The 17,961-nt window shown below is 44.4% G+C and overlaps 1 protein-coding gene across 1 annotated transcript in view; it reads left to right on the top strand.

Moving 5' to 3' along the window:
• LOC137534379 (zinc finger protein 585A-like) overlaps positions 1-17,961 on the top strand; it is a 178,093-nt gene that overhangs the window by 121,920 nt on the left and 38,212 nt on the right. The window contains exon 9 of the mRNA XM_068255861.1: positions 15,066-15,177. Within this exon, the coding sequence (XP_068111962.1) occupies positions 15,066-15,177 (112 nt within the window). The remainder of the gene's footprint in view (positions 1-15,065; positions 15,178-17,961) is intronic.

Genomic DNA, 17,961 nt, shown 5'->3' with positions numbered 1-17,961 from the left:
TCTTACCTCTAACTTAGTGTACTGTTTGTTTAACCGTTGTAACAAAGTGTGGTCGTCTTGGATCAAACCCTGTTCCCCTTTGTCCCATGTCGTGTTCTCTTTCAGGAGGGGAACTTCCCGTGAAACTTTGAACTTTAGAGTTCTCTTAACAATTGGAGAAATAACGTCATCAAACCTGGATGACTGGATCCATATGGGATCTCCGCTTACCCAATATGTTCCCCTTGACCGATCCCCCTTATCGGAACAATTATGAAAATGTACCTTGAATGTGTCCTTAGACATGATGCTAAAAAAATAAACCTTTACTTCAGCCACTGAAACTATCGGTTTGGCTTCAGGGTGGATCTTTTGAATGGTAGCCTCGCATTCTGTGTTATTGAGCCCGCAGGCTTCTTCACTAAATTTGACTTGCCCCGGCAAACACAGGTACCTCTGGGAGAATTGCCCGCATGAGGACAACTCTACTTGTTTCACCTCCCCGTCTAGCACCAAAAAAGGTTGACCTCTCAGGTCATGGTGTAAGACATGTGTTGAGGTGGGAACTAAGGAAGTGGCGGTGCGGTGCCTAAAGGAATGTTGCACCGTTTCCATTTGTTCACCCAAACATCTCGAAGCTTCCATGCAAAAGATCCTTCTCCAGAAAAATTACTATACCTCCCCTTGTCCAATCTCAGTTGGACAGGATCTTTAAGCATCTCCCTGACAAAATATGTCCCCAACTGTCCTGATTGGACCTCTTCCCCCCTTATGTCCTGAGGCACAATATGTACCAGAGGTTGGGAAGACTGTACTCTCTGCAATCTTTCAATTAAGAGTACCTCTTCACTTACCCAACTAGCATGAGGATAAGCAGCTGCATATGGACTGTGTAATATCGTCCCCTGTTGTGACCCATGTAGTGTGAATGGGGTTCCCTGTGTTGGCTTTCCCTCCCCCGGGACCGCTCTCCCCACCCTCTTTGTCACCTGGAAATGTGGCTTGATCTCGATTTTTACTTCTATTTTCGAGAACCACCAACCCTCAGCTTTCCAGCCTTTACGTGTGTATAGTTGTTTCAGAGACACTCTCTGTTGGTAGTTCCAGAGTGTGATGTTGTCCCCTGTGTCTCTCTGGTAGGAGAATTGACGCCTCCTGCTCATTCCTCTCCAATCTGGAACCATCTCACTCTGCATAACCAAGACAAGGTACCCCTGAATCACACACTCCACCTTCTGCATGTACCCATTGTACTGCAATGTACCTTTTAACAAAACTTTGGATCGGTGCATCGATTCTGGGAGTGTGGCATTCAATAGCAGATTTACACTGCCATTCAATTCCCACTGCCCGCACACCTGACCCTTCAGACCTTTCACCCACATTGTGCCATGAAATTTGTTTTCTTCTGGCACAAGTGCTCTTTCCCTCCATCCCTGCTTGGTCCATCTGTGCCAAGCGGAGGGAGGTGTGAAAGGATCAGTACCTTTGTCACCCAACATCAACACGTTTGGGCCTTGTATTCTTATTAACCCCTTATTATTCATGAGAATGTCCTCTCTTCGTTCTCCTAGGACGAAATGGCAACCTAGGATCACCATCAGCACGGTACTCTTCATTAGGAAAGCACCTCCTTGGGAAAGAAAAACATTAGCACTTTGCATTATGCTTTGCTCAGACAGTTTTGTTAGTCCCTTTCCGATCTCCGAAATCTCATTTTTTAGTCTCTTTCCAATTTCAGGAATCTCGCTTTTTAGTCTCTTTCCCATCTCAGGAATCTCGCTGTTCTCCAAACTCAGATTGGCATCTGGAACCTTTCGCTTATCCGACCGACATCTCCATCTTTGCTGCCAGCACTGCAGCTGTCTCGATTCCATATTGCCAAACTCCTGAAATCGAAATAAAAACAAATCAATTCTTATTAATGATTTGGGATTCGCCCTGCAGCTTGTACTCTGTACACTTTAAATTGATCAATATATACCGTAATTGATCTTTTTGCTTTATGGTTCTCATCTCATGAACTCTGTTTACTCTTTTTGGTAGATTGGAGTTAAACCTTTCTCCCCTACCTAAGTACTATCCGAAGTACTTACCTGTGTAAAATATGCTCCCGCGGACTTCATCTTTGGAAGCTCTCACCTCATTGCAAGCTCCCTCCACATCCCCCCCCATCTGTCCATGTGCGGCCGTTGCATGCACAGATTACGGATGCCACACCTGTTGTTGCTTTGCAGGTGAGCCTGCAATGCTCTTACTCATGATCGCATTTACTTACCTAGAACTTCATCGCGATACCAGCTCTGCTAGAAGTTCTGTGTGTTGTACCCTCTGACCAATGTTTGCCGTGCTACTACCCCCATACTACAAAAAAAAACGGCTGCCTCCCTGTAGAAAGGAGCACTTTGCACTTAAACTACACAGGGAGCAGGGCTAAGCATACCAGCGTCACATGCCTGTATGCAGATCCCTGAATGCCCACGTGGTAGGTAGTCGTATGGCAAACACCGTACTGATACACTGTCACTCTGTAAATGGCAATTCTATCATCTGTATAATTGCCCCATGAACTGCGGTCAGTTCTTGTTCTTTGTGCTACAATTGATAGGAGCTGGAAAAAAACATATTTGACCAATCAGTGGATGGAAAAAACGCACAAAAAACAGCCCCAGCCCAGCATAGACCTCTTAGTCAAACTCTGGACCTGTCCACGACAAAAACCGGAAAAAAAACGTTACCACTCTGCAGCAGCGGCGACGGATACCTGGATTGGTCAACTCCCTTTTTTTTCCCAACTCCGGCACCCCCCTGATGCACTGTCCCCCCTTTTCTCTATTGGGAACTCATGCTGCACCACCCGGTAAGGTGCCTCACTTAAAGGAATAATCCCATAAGCAACTCAGTACAGACCCTTTCCTGATCTGCGCTGCTCCGTGTCTCCCTGCACCTAGCTGGGAAACAATTCCTATCCGTGACCATGCTAGTCTTACAGTAATAGCTTGGTGCACGTATTCTGGCATTCCTATCCCTGGACCCAGGCTATGGGGAAATACTTCGGGATCCGAGATACTCAGTAGAATGTCTCTGTATTTCTACCCCCTTCCTTTCAGCTGCTCTGCCCGGAGCCGCGAGCACAGCCTGACGTGACGTGGATCCCCCCCAGCCCCTCCTCCCCCCCTGCCATGACGTGTGGGTGCCATGACTCTTGGGGGCGGGCCCTCTCCACTGCCGCCATTTTGAGTCCTGGACTGCCAGCTAAGATGGCTGCTCCCATAGCAACCTCTCAATCCTATAAACATTAGGAGAAAAAACAAACTCAAACAGAACAAACATTTTATGCATAGTTACACACAGCATCGATACATATTGCAGAGAGTCAGCATTCCGCTACCTACACTCTCTGAGATGCCCGCCAAAACTTGAGACAAACCCTGTCACAGCTGTAATTCTAAATGCTATATACCTTAGTATCACCCAGTGACGTGGAATCTCTCTCTCTACACAAACATCTGCTTATCACAGACATAGCTCAGAATTACTAGAGCGTGAAACTATTAAACTTAAGCAGACATTACACCATTTTAGCAGCACTGACTGGAATGAGAGAAACTTGCTTTTCTTTCTACGCCTTCCGCTACGGACAGAGAAAAAAACCACACTGATCGGAAAAAAAACGCCAGAGTCCAGTGGCACCTCACCCATTATCTCAGCTGTAGCTACAAACTTACTTTCACAGCGACCCAGAGACATGGGCTGTGCCTCCCTGTCTCCCCAGCTCCCCGAAAAAAAGAGAAAAAAAAAAAAACAGCTTACCACTGTCTCTCACTCGCTTTCCTCTCTTCTCACCCTTCCCTCTCCCCCTCATCCTCTACTAACAGACTGAAACACTGCTGGCTTCACTCTGCCGCGGGGGACCCCCCCCCCCCCCCCCCCCCCCATATCTGGCATCCTTCCCAGTCTCTGGACAGGGAGAGAGAAAAACTAAAAAAAAGAACAGAGGAGGAGGGGAGAAAGAAAGAAAAAAAAATGAAGCACGCAGCCTCCAAGCTGCAATTAACACAGAATGTACACATTAACAACTCCTTGCACAACACCAAATACAACACAGACAAGATGAGCGTAATGACGTAATTACGATTTCGCGAAATTTCGCGTAATTAGTGTAATTACGATTATGGCCGTAAGTACATAATCGTAATGAAGAAGGATTTTGCGAAATTTCGCGTAAGCGTAATTTCCGCGTAATTTTCGCATTACAGTGTGTATTACGAAATTAATGCGTATGGCCATGTTCCCAAGCGGAAAAGTTGACGCATGGATCAATGTTAGGTAGCTGCCGACTTTAAGGGTTAATAGCAAAGCCCCCTTAAATGCTAAGAGCCTCAAATTTGGAGAATATATTAAGGAGATCAGGAGGAATAAGAGGAAAACATTTTTTTTCAAAAAGACCTTATAGTTTTTGAGAAAATTGATGTTAAAGTTTCAAAGTAAAAATGTATACATTTAAAAACCCGCCGACTTTAACGGTTAATAGCAAAGCCTGCTTAAAGTTTAGGAACACCAAATTCCTAGGGTATATTAAGGGGATCAGTGGGAAGAGGAAAAAAACATTTTTCAAAAAGACCTTATAGTTTTTGAGAAAATCGATTTTTAAGTTTCAAGGGCAAAAATGTCTTTTAAATGCGGAAATGTCAGTTTTTTTTGCACAGGTAACAATAGTGTATTATTTTCAAAGATTCCCCCAAGTGGGAAGAGTTTTACTTACTTCGTTCTGAGTGTGGGAAATATAAAAAAAAAACGACGTGGGGTCCCCCCTCCCAGACCTCTTTAACCCCTTGTCCCCCATGCAGGCTGGGATAGCCAGAATGCGGAGCACCGGCCGCGTGGGGCTCCGGTCCGCACCCTGACTATACCAGCCCGCATGGTCCATGGATTGGGGGTCTCGGAAGGGGAGGGGCAGCCAAGCTTTCCCCTCCCCCTCCGAGCCCTTGTCCAATCCAAGGACAAGGGGCTCTTCTCCACCTCCGATGGGCGGTGGAGGTGGAGGCCGCGATTTCCTGGGGGGGGGTTCATGGTGGAATCTGGGAGTCCCCTTTAAAAAGGGGTCCCCCAGATGCCCACCCCCCCTCCCAGGAGAAATGAGTATAGAGGTACTTGTACCCCTTACCCATTTCCTTTAAGAGTTAAAAGTAAATAAACACACAAACACTTAGAAAAAGTATTTTAATTGAACAAAAAACATAACCACGAAAAAAGTCCTTTAATATTCTTAATTAACCATTAATACTTACCTGTCCCTTTAAATAAATGATCCCTCGCAATAGCCTCGGAAATGTTCTATCAGTTACAATGTAACAAAGTTATTACAATGTAACAACTTTGTTACATTGTAACTACGCCGCACCCGACGTAGTTAAGGGGGGAGGGGAAAGCTTGGCTGCCCCTCCCCTTCCGAGACCCCCAAATCCATGGACCATGTGGGCTGGTATAGTCAGGGTGCGGAGCCCCACGCGGCCGGTGCTCCGCATTCTGGCTATCCCAGCCTGCATGGGGGACAAGGGGTTAAAGAGGTCTGGGAGGGGGGACCCCACGTCGTTTTTTTTTTATATTTCCCACACTCAGAACGAAGTAAGTAAAACTCTTCCCACTTGGGGGAATCTATGAAAATAATACACTATTGTTACCTGTGCAAAAAAATCTGACATTTTCCGCATTTAAAAGACATTTTTGCCCTTGAAACTCAAAAATCGATTTTCTCAAAAACTATAAGGTCTTTTTGAAAAAAAAATTTCCTCTTATTCCCACTGATCCCCTTAATATACCCTAGGAATTTGGTGTTCCTAAACTTTAAGCAGGCTTTGCTATTAACCGTTAAAGTCGGCGGGTTTTTAAATGTATACATTTTTACTTTGAAACTTTAACATCGATTTTCTCAAAAACTATAAGGTCTTTTTGAAAAAAAAAAAATTCCTCTTATTTCTCCTGATCTCCTTAATATATTCTCCAAATTTGAGGCTCTTAGCATTTAAGGGGGCTTTGCTATTAACCCTTAAAGTCGGCGGCTTTTTTAAATTATACGGAGCGTTACGGTTTAACGCGAAATTACGGTAGCGTTTAATGTGAAATTACGGCATGAACGAAACGCGAAATTACGCATTGAAAATTACGCTTACGGTATTTTCAAGTACGATTTTAATGGCAATTACGCTACCGTAATTTCGCATCGTAATCGCAAATTTCGCATGCGTAATTATAGTAATGCGAAATTACGAAAATTTCGGCTCAACTCTACAGACAATGCAATACAACAACGTAAATCATACATGCCTGATTAGCGGACTCGTGGCAATTCATCAGCTTTCCGCAACTTCTCCTCCGCGAAACTCAGATTGGACTCCGGAACTTCTGGGGGGGGGGAGGCTCCCACCTTCCCCCACAGCAGATCGATCTCCAGCAGCAGTTGCGAGCAGCCGTAGCCTCGGAGGGTTCCTTCCAACCCAGGTTTAGGCTTGTAACTGTTGTGCACATGCAGTTACAGTGTAACGTCCAAGAGTTTCGCCGCTGATATCCTCGAATTGCAGCCCGTGTGCTTGGCTCACGCACACTCCCCACACCAGCTTATCAGCTTGATAAGCTTTACAGTCCGCGTCTATTCTGCTTGTTTTGCTGTGGAATATCTTGAAAACTACTTGAAAACTTCTTCGGCCCCCGGCCCCCTGTCTGCTTGTATCGCTAGGCAGCGAAGGGTTTAATCGGCACCATTGTTATAAACTGTTCTAAAATATAGAGAAACCGAGAGCCCAATATAGTGTAGTATGTTAAAACATAAACGAAGTAAGGCAAATCAGTGAGAAGAATATACTCGCAAACGTGGGTTACCACACAGGCAACCACTGTATAAGCAGGTGAGGAGATTAGACCTGTCCTCACTCAGGATTAATAAGTCGCTCTCTGTAGATGAGAAAAAGGGGTAGATCACCCCTCCACCAGGGGTGGACATGATTTTGCAGTAGGAGAACAGAGGCGCCAGCAGAATAAAAGTGGATAAAACCTTTAAAATTTGCTTGGAGGAAGTGGTGGACTTACCTCCATAAAGCAGACACGAAAGACTGTCTGAAAAGTAGCAATCACATTTATTATATGGTACCCCAAAAGTGCAATGCGTTTCGCAGGCCGAGCCCGCTTCATCAGGCAATAAAGTGGGGACAAAACAGAATTCCAGCAGTAGCAGGTGTAGCGCCTCAGTACTGTACTCAGTACTCAGTACTTTATTGCCTGATGAAGCGGGCTCGGCCTGCGAAACGCGTTGCACTTTTGGGGTACCATATAATAAATGTGATTGCTACTTTTCAGACAGTCTTTCGTGTCTGCTTTATGGAGGTAAGTCCACCACTTCCTCCAAGCAAATTTTAAAGGTTTTATCCACTTTTATTCTGCTGGCGCCTCTGTTCTCCTATTATAAACTGTTCTAATCACCTTTTTCCGGCACCAGCAACTTCTTATAGTTGCGTCTCACGGACTGTGAGATAACTTGACTCTCAACACAGCAAGCAGGAGATAGACTTTCTCAGGCTTCTTCAATATTCACATTATTTATTCAGGAAACAGAAATACAGATAGATACAGTTCATCATATCCTAGCCACGCCAATCTTCATGTTGCGTTACAAGCTTCTTGATTAAACTTCCTGCTGAAGTCAATCAGGTACCTTCTTTCTAACCTACGTTACACTAGACTACCTATGTACAGCATACATTATATCAAATTACATATAGAATGAAAAATACTTAGAGGTTCCAGTCAGCATTGAGAGCTAGTGTGAAAGTAAGAAGCAGAGGGAGCTCCCATCGCTCACTCGGGGTTTAATACCGACTAGGAAAGAGTTAAATATGACATCATCTTCGCCATCCCCTAGATCAGACTATTGGTGGACCCCCTTGTGGTGTCATCATACACACCTACTCGATTAATATTCAATGAGGCCTTTGACATACATACAAGAATTTGGTGTTTAGTAAATATGGCTGATGTTTATTGTTCTAGTGGTGTACATGCACAGGTCAGGGAGACCTGTGTCCTTGTCCATAGAACAGCTTCTTGGTATGTTCTAGTTCTGACAGAACTGAAGATTTTCTCTCTAAGAGAAAATCCCCTTAAAGGGCAGGTCTGCTCCCCAAGCCTTTTTCACTAACTCAGTCCAAATAACTGAGGCCTACTTAAATTATAACAAGGAATGCCATGAAAAATGAAGGCAGTTCTAAAGGCAAAAAAAGTTCTTACTCAGTATTAGCAAGATGTACTTAATAAAGTGGCCAGCAAACTGTATGGCCTCCCTCACAGATCCCACCCACCTAGTATAGATGCTGCATGGCCCACCTTCTGCAAAGTTCTCATTAGCATGAACTCATATGTCCATGATACAGCGCTGAGTCTCATTGCTCTCCTCTGCCACCTCTGTCACCCCATGGCTCCAGCCCAGCACCTCTCATGATGACATCATCATGAGAGGCGCCGACCAGGACCATGATGACTGGACACTAAGGGCTTGATTCACAAAGCGGTGCTAACCTACTTAGCACGTCTAAAGTCTTTAGACGTGCTACCCAGGGTGCTAAGTAGGTTAGCACCGAATTATCTGATTCAGAAATTCGGTGCTAAACTACTTAGCACCCTGGTTAGCAAGTGGCAGAGGAGAACAGTGAGATTTGGCGCTGGATCATAGACATGTCAATCCACACTACTCACAACACTGCATGCAGAGCAGAAGGGGGGCCGTGCAGCATCCCTGCAGGCACAGCACAGGGCAGCCAGACATGGGAGGCCCCTGCAGAGGGTGAGGCCCAAAGCCGCCATGTGGGTCGATTGTACCTAGTGGGAGCCCTGTTGTACTGGATCATGGATCATATAATGTTCTGTGGAGACTCTAGAAGCAGATTTTTTTAAAGGCCACAGAGATCCAGGCCTTGGACAGGTGCCCTCCTAGGGGTCGTCTGAATATGGAAGAGGGGGTACTGCATATGAAAGAGGAAGCTGCAAATAAAGAGCAACACATGAAAAGGGGGAAGGGGGGCTACTGCCCAAAAGAGCTGTCCATGAAAGAAAAAAGGGGGCCACAAGAAAGGTGGGCCTTGACCATGTGGAGGAGTTTGCTCTGGGGTGAGATTAGATTTTATCACTGGACACTCTGAAGACAAACTTCAAGCAGCACCTAGTCCCTTTACTTCAGTTAGCAAGGACCCTGGATGTCTCTTTTCTTTTTCTGATAAAAGACATGTTCTCAATTGAAGCAGGATTAACTGTGCACCTCTACTTTGTCTCTTTAAAGTTCCATTCCTCAGATATTTCCCGTAGATCACAAAATCATGTACATTGTGTGCATAATCCTAATACTGAGAGAGAGACAGCACTATATTTATGTCATAGTCAGAGCTTACCTATATGGTTGCACATTGCATTCTATGGGTGCTGCAGTGCCATGAGCGCCATGCCTGCCCCTTCCTCCCTCCTCTCCCTTGCCTGCCTGCCTGCCACTGCCTTGCCATCACTCAGACCTCAAATTGGCGGGGACCCAAAGAGAGCAGAGGGAGCACAGTAACCATGAAGAACTTCAGATACAGAAGTGACGTCATTGGTCGCTTCCTGCATTTGAAGTGTGCCGCCCAGTTACTGTTTGTCCTCTACTCTTTTTGGGTCACCACTGATCTGAGGTCTGTAAGTGACAGTGAGGTGGCAGCAGAATATATCCCCACTGGCACCAATGGCTTATACGGGGAATGGGGGCAACTTTGGCTACTTATAGTGGGGGAAGCTAACTACACAGGAGGGGCAGACCTGTGAGGGTAAGAAAAGATGCTTTTATGCTGATGGGGAAAGGGAATTTTACCCCGTATCAGTTGAAAAGGACACCAGAGCTGTCTGTGTAAAAAGGGTGCTGCCATAGACTTCAATGTGATTTGTCGTGATTTGCAGCTATAAGCAGTAGAATAGCGTGCCTATAATTTTTTACAGCTATAGAAATGAGGCTACAACGAGGACGTCTAAAGATCAACTATATCAGCAGGTCACAAATTTGGTTATCTTTTCAGAATAACATATGTTTGACTTGAAATGTGGCTATAACAGATTTGGTTATATCTGTTCAAAATAACGTATATATGTTTGACTTGAAACGCGGCTAAGGTTAGGCACCAACATGGGGGGTTAAGTTTAGGCACCACTGGGGGTTAAGTTTAGGCACCACCAGGGGATTAAGGTTAGCCACCACCATAGGGGGTTAAAGGGAACCAGAGAGGAATGGTTTGTTAAAATAGAAAAAGGCTTTTATACATACCTGGGGCTTCTTCCAGCCCCATAAGCCTGGATTGCTCCCACGCCGCCATCCTCCGCTTCCTGGAACCGCCGGTACCGGGCCTGTCACTTCCGGCGGATGCGGCCAATTGTCCGCATCACAGGGGCTCCCTCCATACCCGTACGCATGCGGCTGCGCAGTAGGCAGCCTCATGCGTACGTTCATGGAGGGAGCTCCGTGTGATGCGCAGAATCGTCCGCTGGCTGACTGGCCGACTCTCGGCAATGACGGGACCCGGTACCGGCGGATCCAGGCAGCAGAGGACGGCGGCGTGGGAGCGATCCGTGCGTATAGGGCTGATGGAAGCCCTAGGTATGTATAAAACCTTTTCTTGATCCTCTCTGGTTCCCTTTAAGGTTAGGCATCACTAGGGACCTTATGATTAGACATCATCACCAGGGAGGGGGTTAAAGATAAGCGCCACAAGGGGGCATTTAAGGTTAGGCAACATCATGATGGGCTTAAGGTTAGGCACCACCGGGGGGGGGGGGTAAAGGTTAGGAACTATAAGGAGGGTTTAAAGTTAGGATTAGAGTTATATTCTAAAAGCAGCTACATTTGTAAATGGAATCACACTCATTGGCTACAAATGGGCACCCTTTTATAAATGAAATCATGTTTATCAGCTATATCTGGCTCCCTTTCATAACCAAAATCACTTTTCTCAGGCTATATCCGGCACCCTTTTATAACAAAAATCTTTTTTTTTTCAGCTATATCCGGCACCTTTCAGTTTTCTCAGCTATATCCAGCACCCTTTTATAACTGAAATAATTTCTCAGCTATATCCGGCTGTCTTTTTCCCTATAAAATGAATGCATCTTACCCAAATACACCACTGATCATAGTTTCAGTAGATTTTCATTTCAATCCAATGTGTATGTCGAATCTAATGTCTAAGTTATTGAAAAAACATCTAATACTGTATGGCCACCTTAGCTGTGATAGTAATGGCCTCAGTAGATGTACCATGCGTGACTCCAATGTCTAACAGGCACAAACATATATCTCCAAATCAGTACAGACTGGAAAGTTCAATCCTTTTAACACTGATATAATCTATTGAAATTCAGGAAATGTTCACATGCTATTTATAAGGAAATAGATGGCGATTGAATTCCTATCTTTTATCTGCTTCCACATGAAATGTCACTTAGAATTCCCATATAGCCATGGCATGTACCTACCACTATATATAGCTGCACACTGCAGACAGAGTTACATTGAGGTTCTGTACATTGTAGCTGAGCTGGTAAGTAGACTCAGGTTTTTGAAAATGATTTTAATGAGAGCATTAATGTATTTCTCAATGAGTCTTTATCTATACAGCTGTTATGCAGATTAGGATTTACCAGCGCATTTTGGAAGGTTATAACCATTTAAATAATATTTTTAAAGTAACACTAAACTGAAAAAAAACGTATAATGAATTGTATGTGTAGTACAGATAAGTAATAGAACAATAGTAGCAAAGAAAAGAGTCTCCTATTTTTTTGAATAGCATTACATCATTCTCTAATATGTGCAGTTTACAAATTACACTCTGTATTGTAAGCTATGAAACAAAGCAGAGCTAATGGCCCTTTGACCTTCCCTGCAGTAAAACCTTATCTGAAGTTGTCTTTCTCTGTTTCTCTCCAGTATAAGTGCTTCAGAAAACAGCTCTTTTGCATAGATAACAACTGAAGTCTCTTAACTCTTGCTGAACTGGAAACAGTATGAGACTCATCTTTGCTACTAATGTTCTATTTTATTAGTTGTACTAAACATACAATTCATTATTTATTTCCACTTTAGATCCCCTTTAAAAGATAATTGTTAAAGGGAATCTAGAGTGAAAATAAACTTATGAGAAAATAAATTGTATGTGTAGTGCAGCAAAGAAATAGAACATTCGTAGAAAAATATGAGTCTCACATTGTTTCCAGCACAGAAAGAGTTAAGAAACTTCAGTTGTTATCTATGCAAAAGAGCTTCTCTGAGCTCTCCAACCTGCTTTATTTTCTGAAGCACTTATATAGCAAAGACACAGTGAAAGACAACTCCAGGTAAGGTTTTACTGCAGGGAAGTTCAAAGGCTCATTAACTAAGCTCTATTTTATAGTTTAAAATACAGAGTGTAGTTTGTAAACTGTGAATGTAAGAGGCAATGTTAAAAAAGCTATAGAACTGAAAAAATGACACTCCTTTTTTTGTCTATTAATGCTCTGTTAATTATCCATACTTCACATACAATTTATTTACGTTTTTTTTTCCGCTTCAGTGTCACTTTAAGCATTTATATTGGTGACGACCTGACTGTCCACTTTCAGATTGATGTAATGGGATCGTTTTGCAGTCTGGGGTGGTGTTTAAAGAGACACTGAAGCGAAAAAAAAATATGATATAGTGAATTGGTTGTGTTCTATGAATAATTACTAGAAGATTAGCAGCAAAGAAAATATTCTCATACTTTTATTTTCAGGTATATAGTGTTTTTTCTAACATTGCATCACTCTATAATATGTGCAGATTACACTACACTCAGCATTCAAAATGAGTCTTTCAGAGCAGTCTGTGAAGTAATGACCTCTCCTCTAGCAGAGGAAAAGTAAATAGTCCAGGAACAGTTGAGATAATAAAAGTCAGATAACAGCCCTCTCCACGAAGTCGGAGAGCTTAATGGCTTGTTTGCATAGAGATAACAACTGGAGTTTCTCAACTCTTCCTGTACTGGAAACAATTACACTGATGTATTTGATCTTAATGTTTTATTTCTTAGCTGTGCTACACATACAAATCATAATATCATCATTTTTTTCGCTTCAGTGTCTCTATAAGCACACAATTGCTTTGGTGCTGAGCTAAATACAAGAAAAAACACTTTGCTGCTGGACTGCCTGGCACCAGATCATGTGAACATTGGGTACACTTCTGACAATTCACTATAACAATACCTGTTTTGGGGAGTTCTCTGACAACCTGAACTCTCCCAAACTCCAAACAAAAGTAATGTGTGTAATTGACTTTTGTAGAATGTACATATCTTTCAGAATACAAAATCTAGACACAATAAAGGCCAGTATGAATAATTGATACTGTTTTGGACATGATTAAAGGATAACTGTAGCGAGAGGGATTTGGAGGCTGCTATATATATTTCCTTTTAAGCAATACCAATTGGTCTAGCTGTCCTGCTGATCCTCTGCCTCTAATACATTTAGCCATAGATGCTGAACAGGCATACAGCAGATCAAGTGTTTCTGACATTAATTTTAGATCTGACAAGATTAGCTGCATGCTTGTTTCTGGTGTTATTCAGACACTACTGCAGCCAAATAGATCAGCAGGGCTGCCAGACAACGGGTATGGCTTAAAGGGAAATAAATATGGCAGCCTCCATAGTCCTCTTGCTACAGTTGTCCTTTAACCCTCCTGGCGGTTTGCAAAAAAATCGCCAGGGGGCAGCAAATCTTTTTTTTTAAATTTTTTTTTTTTTTTTCATGTAGCGAGACAAAGTCTCGCTACATGATAGCCGCTGCTCAGCGGCATCCCCCCAGCCCCTCCGATCGCCGCCGGCGATCGGAGATCCGGAGATCCCGTTCAAAGAACGGGATCTCCTGGAGGGCTTCCCCCGTCGCCATGGCGACGGGCGGGATGACGTCACCGACGTCATCGACGTCGTGACGTCAGAGGGGACTCCGATCTGCCCCATAGCGCTGCCTGGCACTGATTGGCCAGGCAGCGCACGGGGTCTGGGGGGGGGGGCAGCCGCGGCGAGAGGAATTGCGGCGGATCGGCGGGTAGCGGCGGCGATCGGGCACTGCACGCAGCTAGCAAAGTGCTAGCTGCGTGCAGCAAAAAAAAAATTATGCAAATCGGCCCAGCGGGGCCTGAGCGGTGCCTTCCGGCGGCATAGCCCGAACTCAGTTCGGGCTTACCGCCAGGAAGGTTAAGTGTAAAAGGTATACCTATAGACCATAAAGCAACTGCATATGCATAAAGGATATCTGTAACCAACCCCCGGGAAAAAAGTTGGAAGAAGTAAGAACTCTTAGAGCTTCTCCAGTTGTCTCTGCAGCCCTCGTTCCACCGTCTGGCCCCCCATCGTAGTGTTTTGTTTTACTGTTTAGTCTCCTCAGAAAGCTACAGAAGTACTCCGACCTCTAAGTTCTTCCAAAGACAAGTGGCCCTGTACTGCACACATAAGAGTGTAGACTCACACATGGTGCAGAGCTGTTCATCTTCAAAAGTACTTGGAGACTTGAAGATGCAGGCATGGGGAATATGAATGGGGCCTGGCGGTGGAATGATGGGTGCAGAGAGGACCAGGGAGGCTCTAAGGGATCCAGAGCCCTCCCTCCTCTCAGGAGAGTATCCATCTTTATTTCCCTGGAGGGGGGGGGGGGTTACAGTTGTCCTTTAACTGTAAAAAGGCTATCAGACCTGCAAAACTGTAAGCTAGTAAACATATTGCTTGTGATATAAAGTCATGTCCAAAAAAGTGTTGCAAATATGTAAATTTAAAAAGAATGAAGGCTGAGATTAAAGGACAGCTAAAAGATCAGGTGGAGGAGGGGACACAGTTTTGGATAATAGACCCAGAGTTGAGATTTTAAATGCATGCTTTGCTTCTGCCTCTACTGAGGTGATTCATTTGTCACTTATTCCTCTACACAGAAAACTGCACAATCAGCTTACCTGTAACAGTGATGGTATTTAGTGGTCATTACAGATAATATTATTATTTTCTCTGCAGGTTGGCTTTATTGGCAATATGCAGCTTGTGCTGGTTTTCGCTGTACTTTTGATGGACGTGGCTTTGGCGTCACCTGCTGCTTATGGGTGCCAGGAAAAGGATGTCTCTAATGGTATGAAGGGCTCCTGGGAGGGATGGTCTACTAGGCATATGTGAAACACATGTAGCCCATTTAGAAAGAGAAAATATTTAATAAAAAAAAACTTGAATGAATAATAATTATGCTGACAGGATCCTTAAAAATAGATACAAAATGTAGATCACATGATCCTTGGCTAATGTTGATTAGAATGAGTCAGCACTGTGGTTGGGAACTCTCATGCAGTAGAGCTAATTCAGTCCATTGATTGGGCAGAGTAGAAACCCAGCTAAGCTTATGAAAGAAGAGTAAGTAGCCACTCGCGTTCTGTATTGAATCACATAAGCAAAAATGACTTAACTCAGCTCTAGAAAAACGATTTATGAGGGATTAAAATCTAATTTACTGAATGAAGTATATACTTCAAGGAGTACTGTAAGGGATTAAAAAAAAATAAACTTACCTGGGGCTTCTACCAGCCTCGTCCGGCCCCCCTTCCCCCGACAGATGTCCTGTGCCCACAGTGGGACAAAATGATCCCCCAGTCCCCCACTGTGGCATGCTTCTGGTATTTATAACTTCTTTGCTCCCACTGACGTCACCAGGAGCTTTCTGCACAGGCTTAGTGGCTTGCAACATTATAGTTGCAAATACCGAAAGCGAGCTGCAGCAGGAGACCAGAGGGGTTCATTTTGTCCCGGGGCGGGCACAGAACGTCTGCGGAGCGGCGGGGGGGGGGGGGGGGGGAGAGAGTAGAAGCCCCAGGTAAGTTTGACTCTTCTATTTAACCCTTACAGTACTCCTTTAATCCCAGGCCATAAGACGAAGGGCTGGTGCACACCAAAACCCGCTAGCAGATCCGCAAAACGCTAGCAGATTTTTAAACGCTTTTTTTTATTTTTATGAGGCGTTTTGCTAGCGTTTTGCTGATTGCTGCTGCGGTTTTCAGTATAGTAGATTTCATATATTGTTACAGTAAAGCTGTTACTGAACAGCTTCTGTAACAAAAACGCCTGCAAAACCGCTCTGAAGTGCCGTTTTTCAGAGCGGTTTGCGTTTTTCCTATACTTAACATTGAGGCAGAAACGCATCCGAAATCCAAAAAATGCCTCACCCAGGCATTTTTCGTTTCCGCAAAACGCCTCCCGCTCTGGTGTGCACCACCCCATTGAGATACATTGACCAAGCAGATCCGCAGCCGCAAGCGGATCTGAAAACGCCCAAAAAGCCGCTCGGTGTGCACCAGCCCTTAATCAGTATTTTTGTTTGTTAAAAGCATAAGTGAATGTTTGTAAAGCAGGGGAGGCATGATGAAGGGGAACACAATAGGGGGATAGGTAAGAGCACAATAGGCTTGCAGAGCACTGTGCGCCGGTCAGGAGACGCTTTCATTGGCTCCTGACCCTGTCTCTCAATGTAAGCCAATGGGATTGGCTTACAGTAATGACAGGCAGGAGCCAATAAAAACGGCTCCTGCCCGGCTCACAGTGCTCTGCCGTCATAGAGGCGGCAGGGCAGCACATTGTGGCGGGGACAGAGCGTCGGGAACGGGCGGGGATGCGCAGTGAATGGGACATAGAGCTTAAGTCCGGTCAGAACCGCAGCGCCACCCGCCCGCCGTAGATTTAAACTGCGTCGGTCCGCAATAGGTTAAACAAATGTCTACTCCTCATGTTTTCTCCTTGATTATTTACTGTACCACAATACTCTTCTACTCTTCTTTAAATGGGTGAAAAGCTCCACCTCCAAACCCCCTGCAAAGTACTGCCCACCACATGCACATTCCTGTGTTTGACACTGAGAGTGGGAGGAATAGTAGGCTGTGGCAGTGGGGAGGGAGAATAAACTTTGAGCTGAAAGAAAAGGGCAAACGTTTTGGCATCACAGAGAAACAACAAAGATGGAAAATACCAGAAATATTTTTTTTTTCATATCTTATTTCTCTTAAATCTGACAGTGAACACTAAAACAGGATAGGTAAGCTTATAGGACAACTGAAGTGACAGGGATATGGAAGCTGCCATAGTTATTTCCTTTTAAGCAATACCAGTTGCCTGGCTATCCTGCTGATCCGCTGCCTCTAATACTTTTAGCCATAGCCCCTAAACAAGCAAATGCAGATTAATTCTGACATTATTGTCAGACCTAACAAGATCAGCTGCATGCTTGTTTATGCAAATAGATCAACATAGCTGCCAGACAACTGGTATTCTCGCTTTAGTTGCCCTTTAACAACTAATTTATTATTGAATTTTTTTTGGGTTAATCAAGTTTCCCATTTGTTTATACTGCAACCAATAGAATCTTTCAAGGCGGCGGGGGTAAATCTATGCCTCTCAGAGCCGGAGCCCACTGACGCAGTTATGTCCGCTTCTGCCCATGTTTCAGCATCTGTAAGATTGATGTGTAACTGAAAAGCAGACACAGCTGCGTCAGTGGGCTCAGGCCCTCAGTGGGGGAAGAGCAGGGAGTGCAGTGGGAAGGGTGAGGGCTTGCTATACTTAAGTATAGCAAGCCTCAGCAATGCATCTTTAAAAATACCGCTGGGGCTTCCCATTGGTCCCTTGACAGACCAATGGGAATAGGATGCAGGAACTTTGGGCGCTGGCTGCTAGTGAACAATTTGCACGCCACATAAGAGTAGGTGTGAGAGTAGGGTTAGGTTAAGCTGGCGTGCATGAAAAAAGGTGTGAGGATAAAAAGGACGCAGCTAGATAACAAATTGGCGTGGCTTGATAACAGAATCTTATTAATTAAAAAGTTTGTTTGCAAGTGGGCTCGTAGTGAAACCAAAAAATTGTTAACGAAAAGTACCAT

The sequence above is a fragment of the Hyperolius riggenbachi genome, chromosome 10 (genome assembly GCF_040937935.1).
Source record: "Hyperolius riggenbachi isolate aHypRig1 chromosome 10, aHypRig1.pri, whole genome shotgun sequence".
NCBI classification, from domain to species: domain Eukaryota; kingdom Metazoa; phylum Chordata; class Amphibia; order Anura; family Hyperoliidae; genus Hyperolius; species Hyperolius riggenbachi.
The sequence above is the reverse complement of the archived record's forward strand: the minus strand, read 5'-3'. Positions and strand labels throughout refer to the sequence as shown.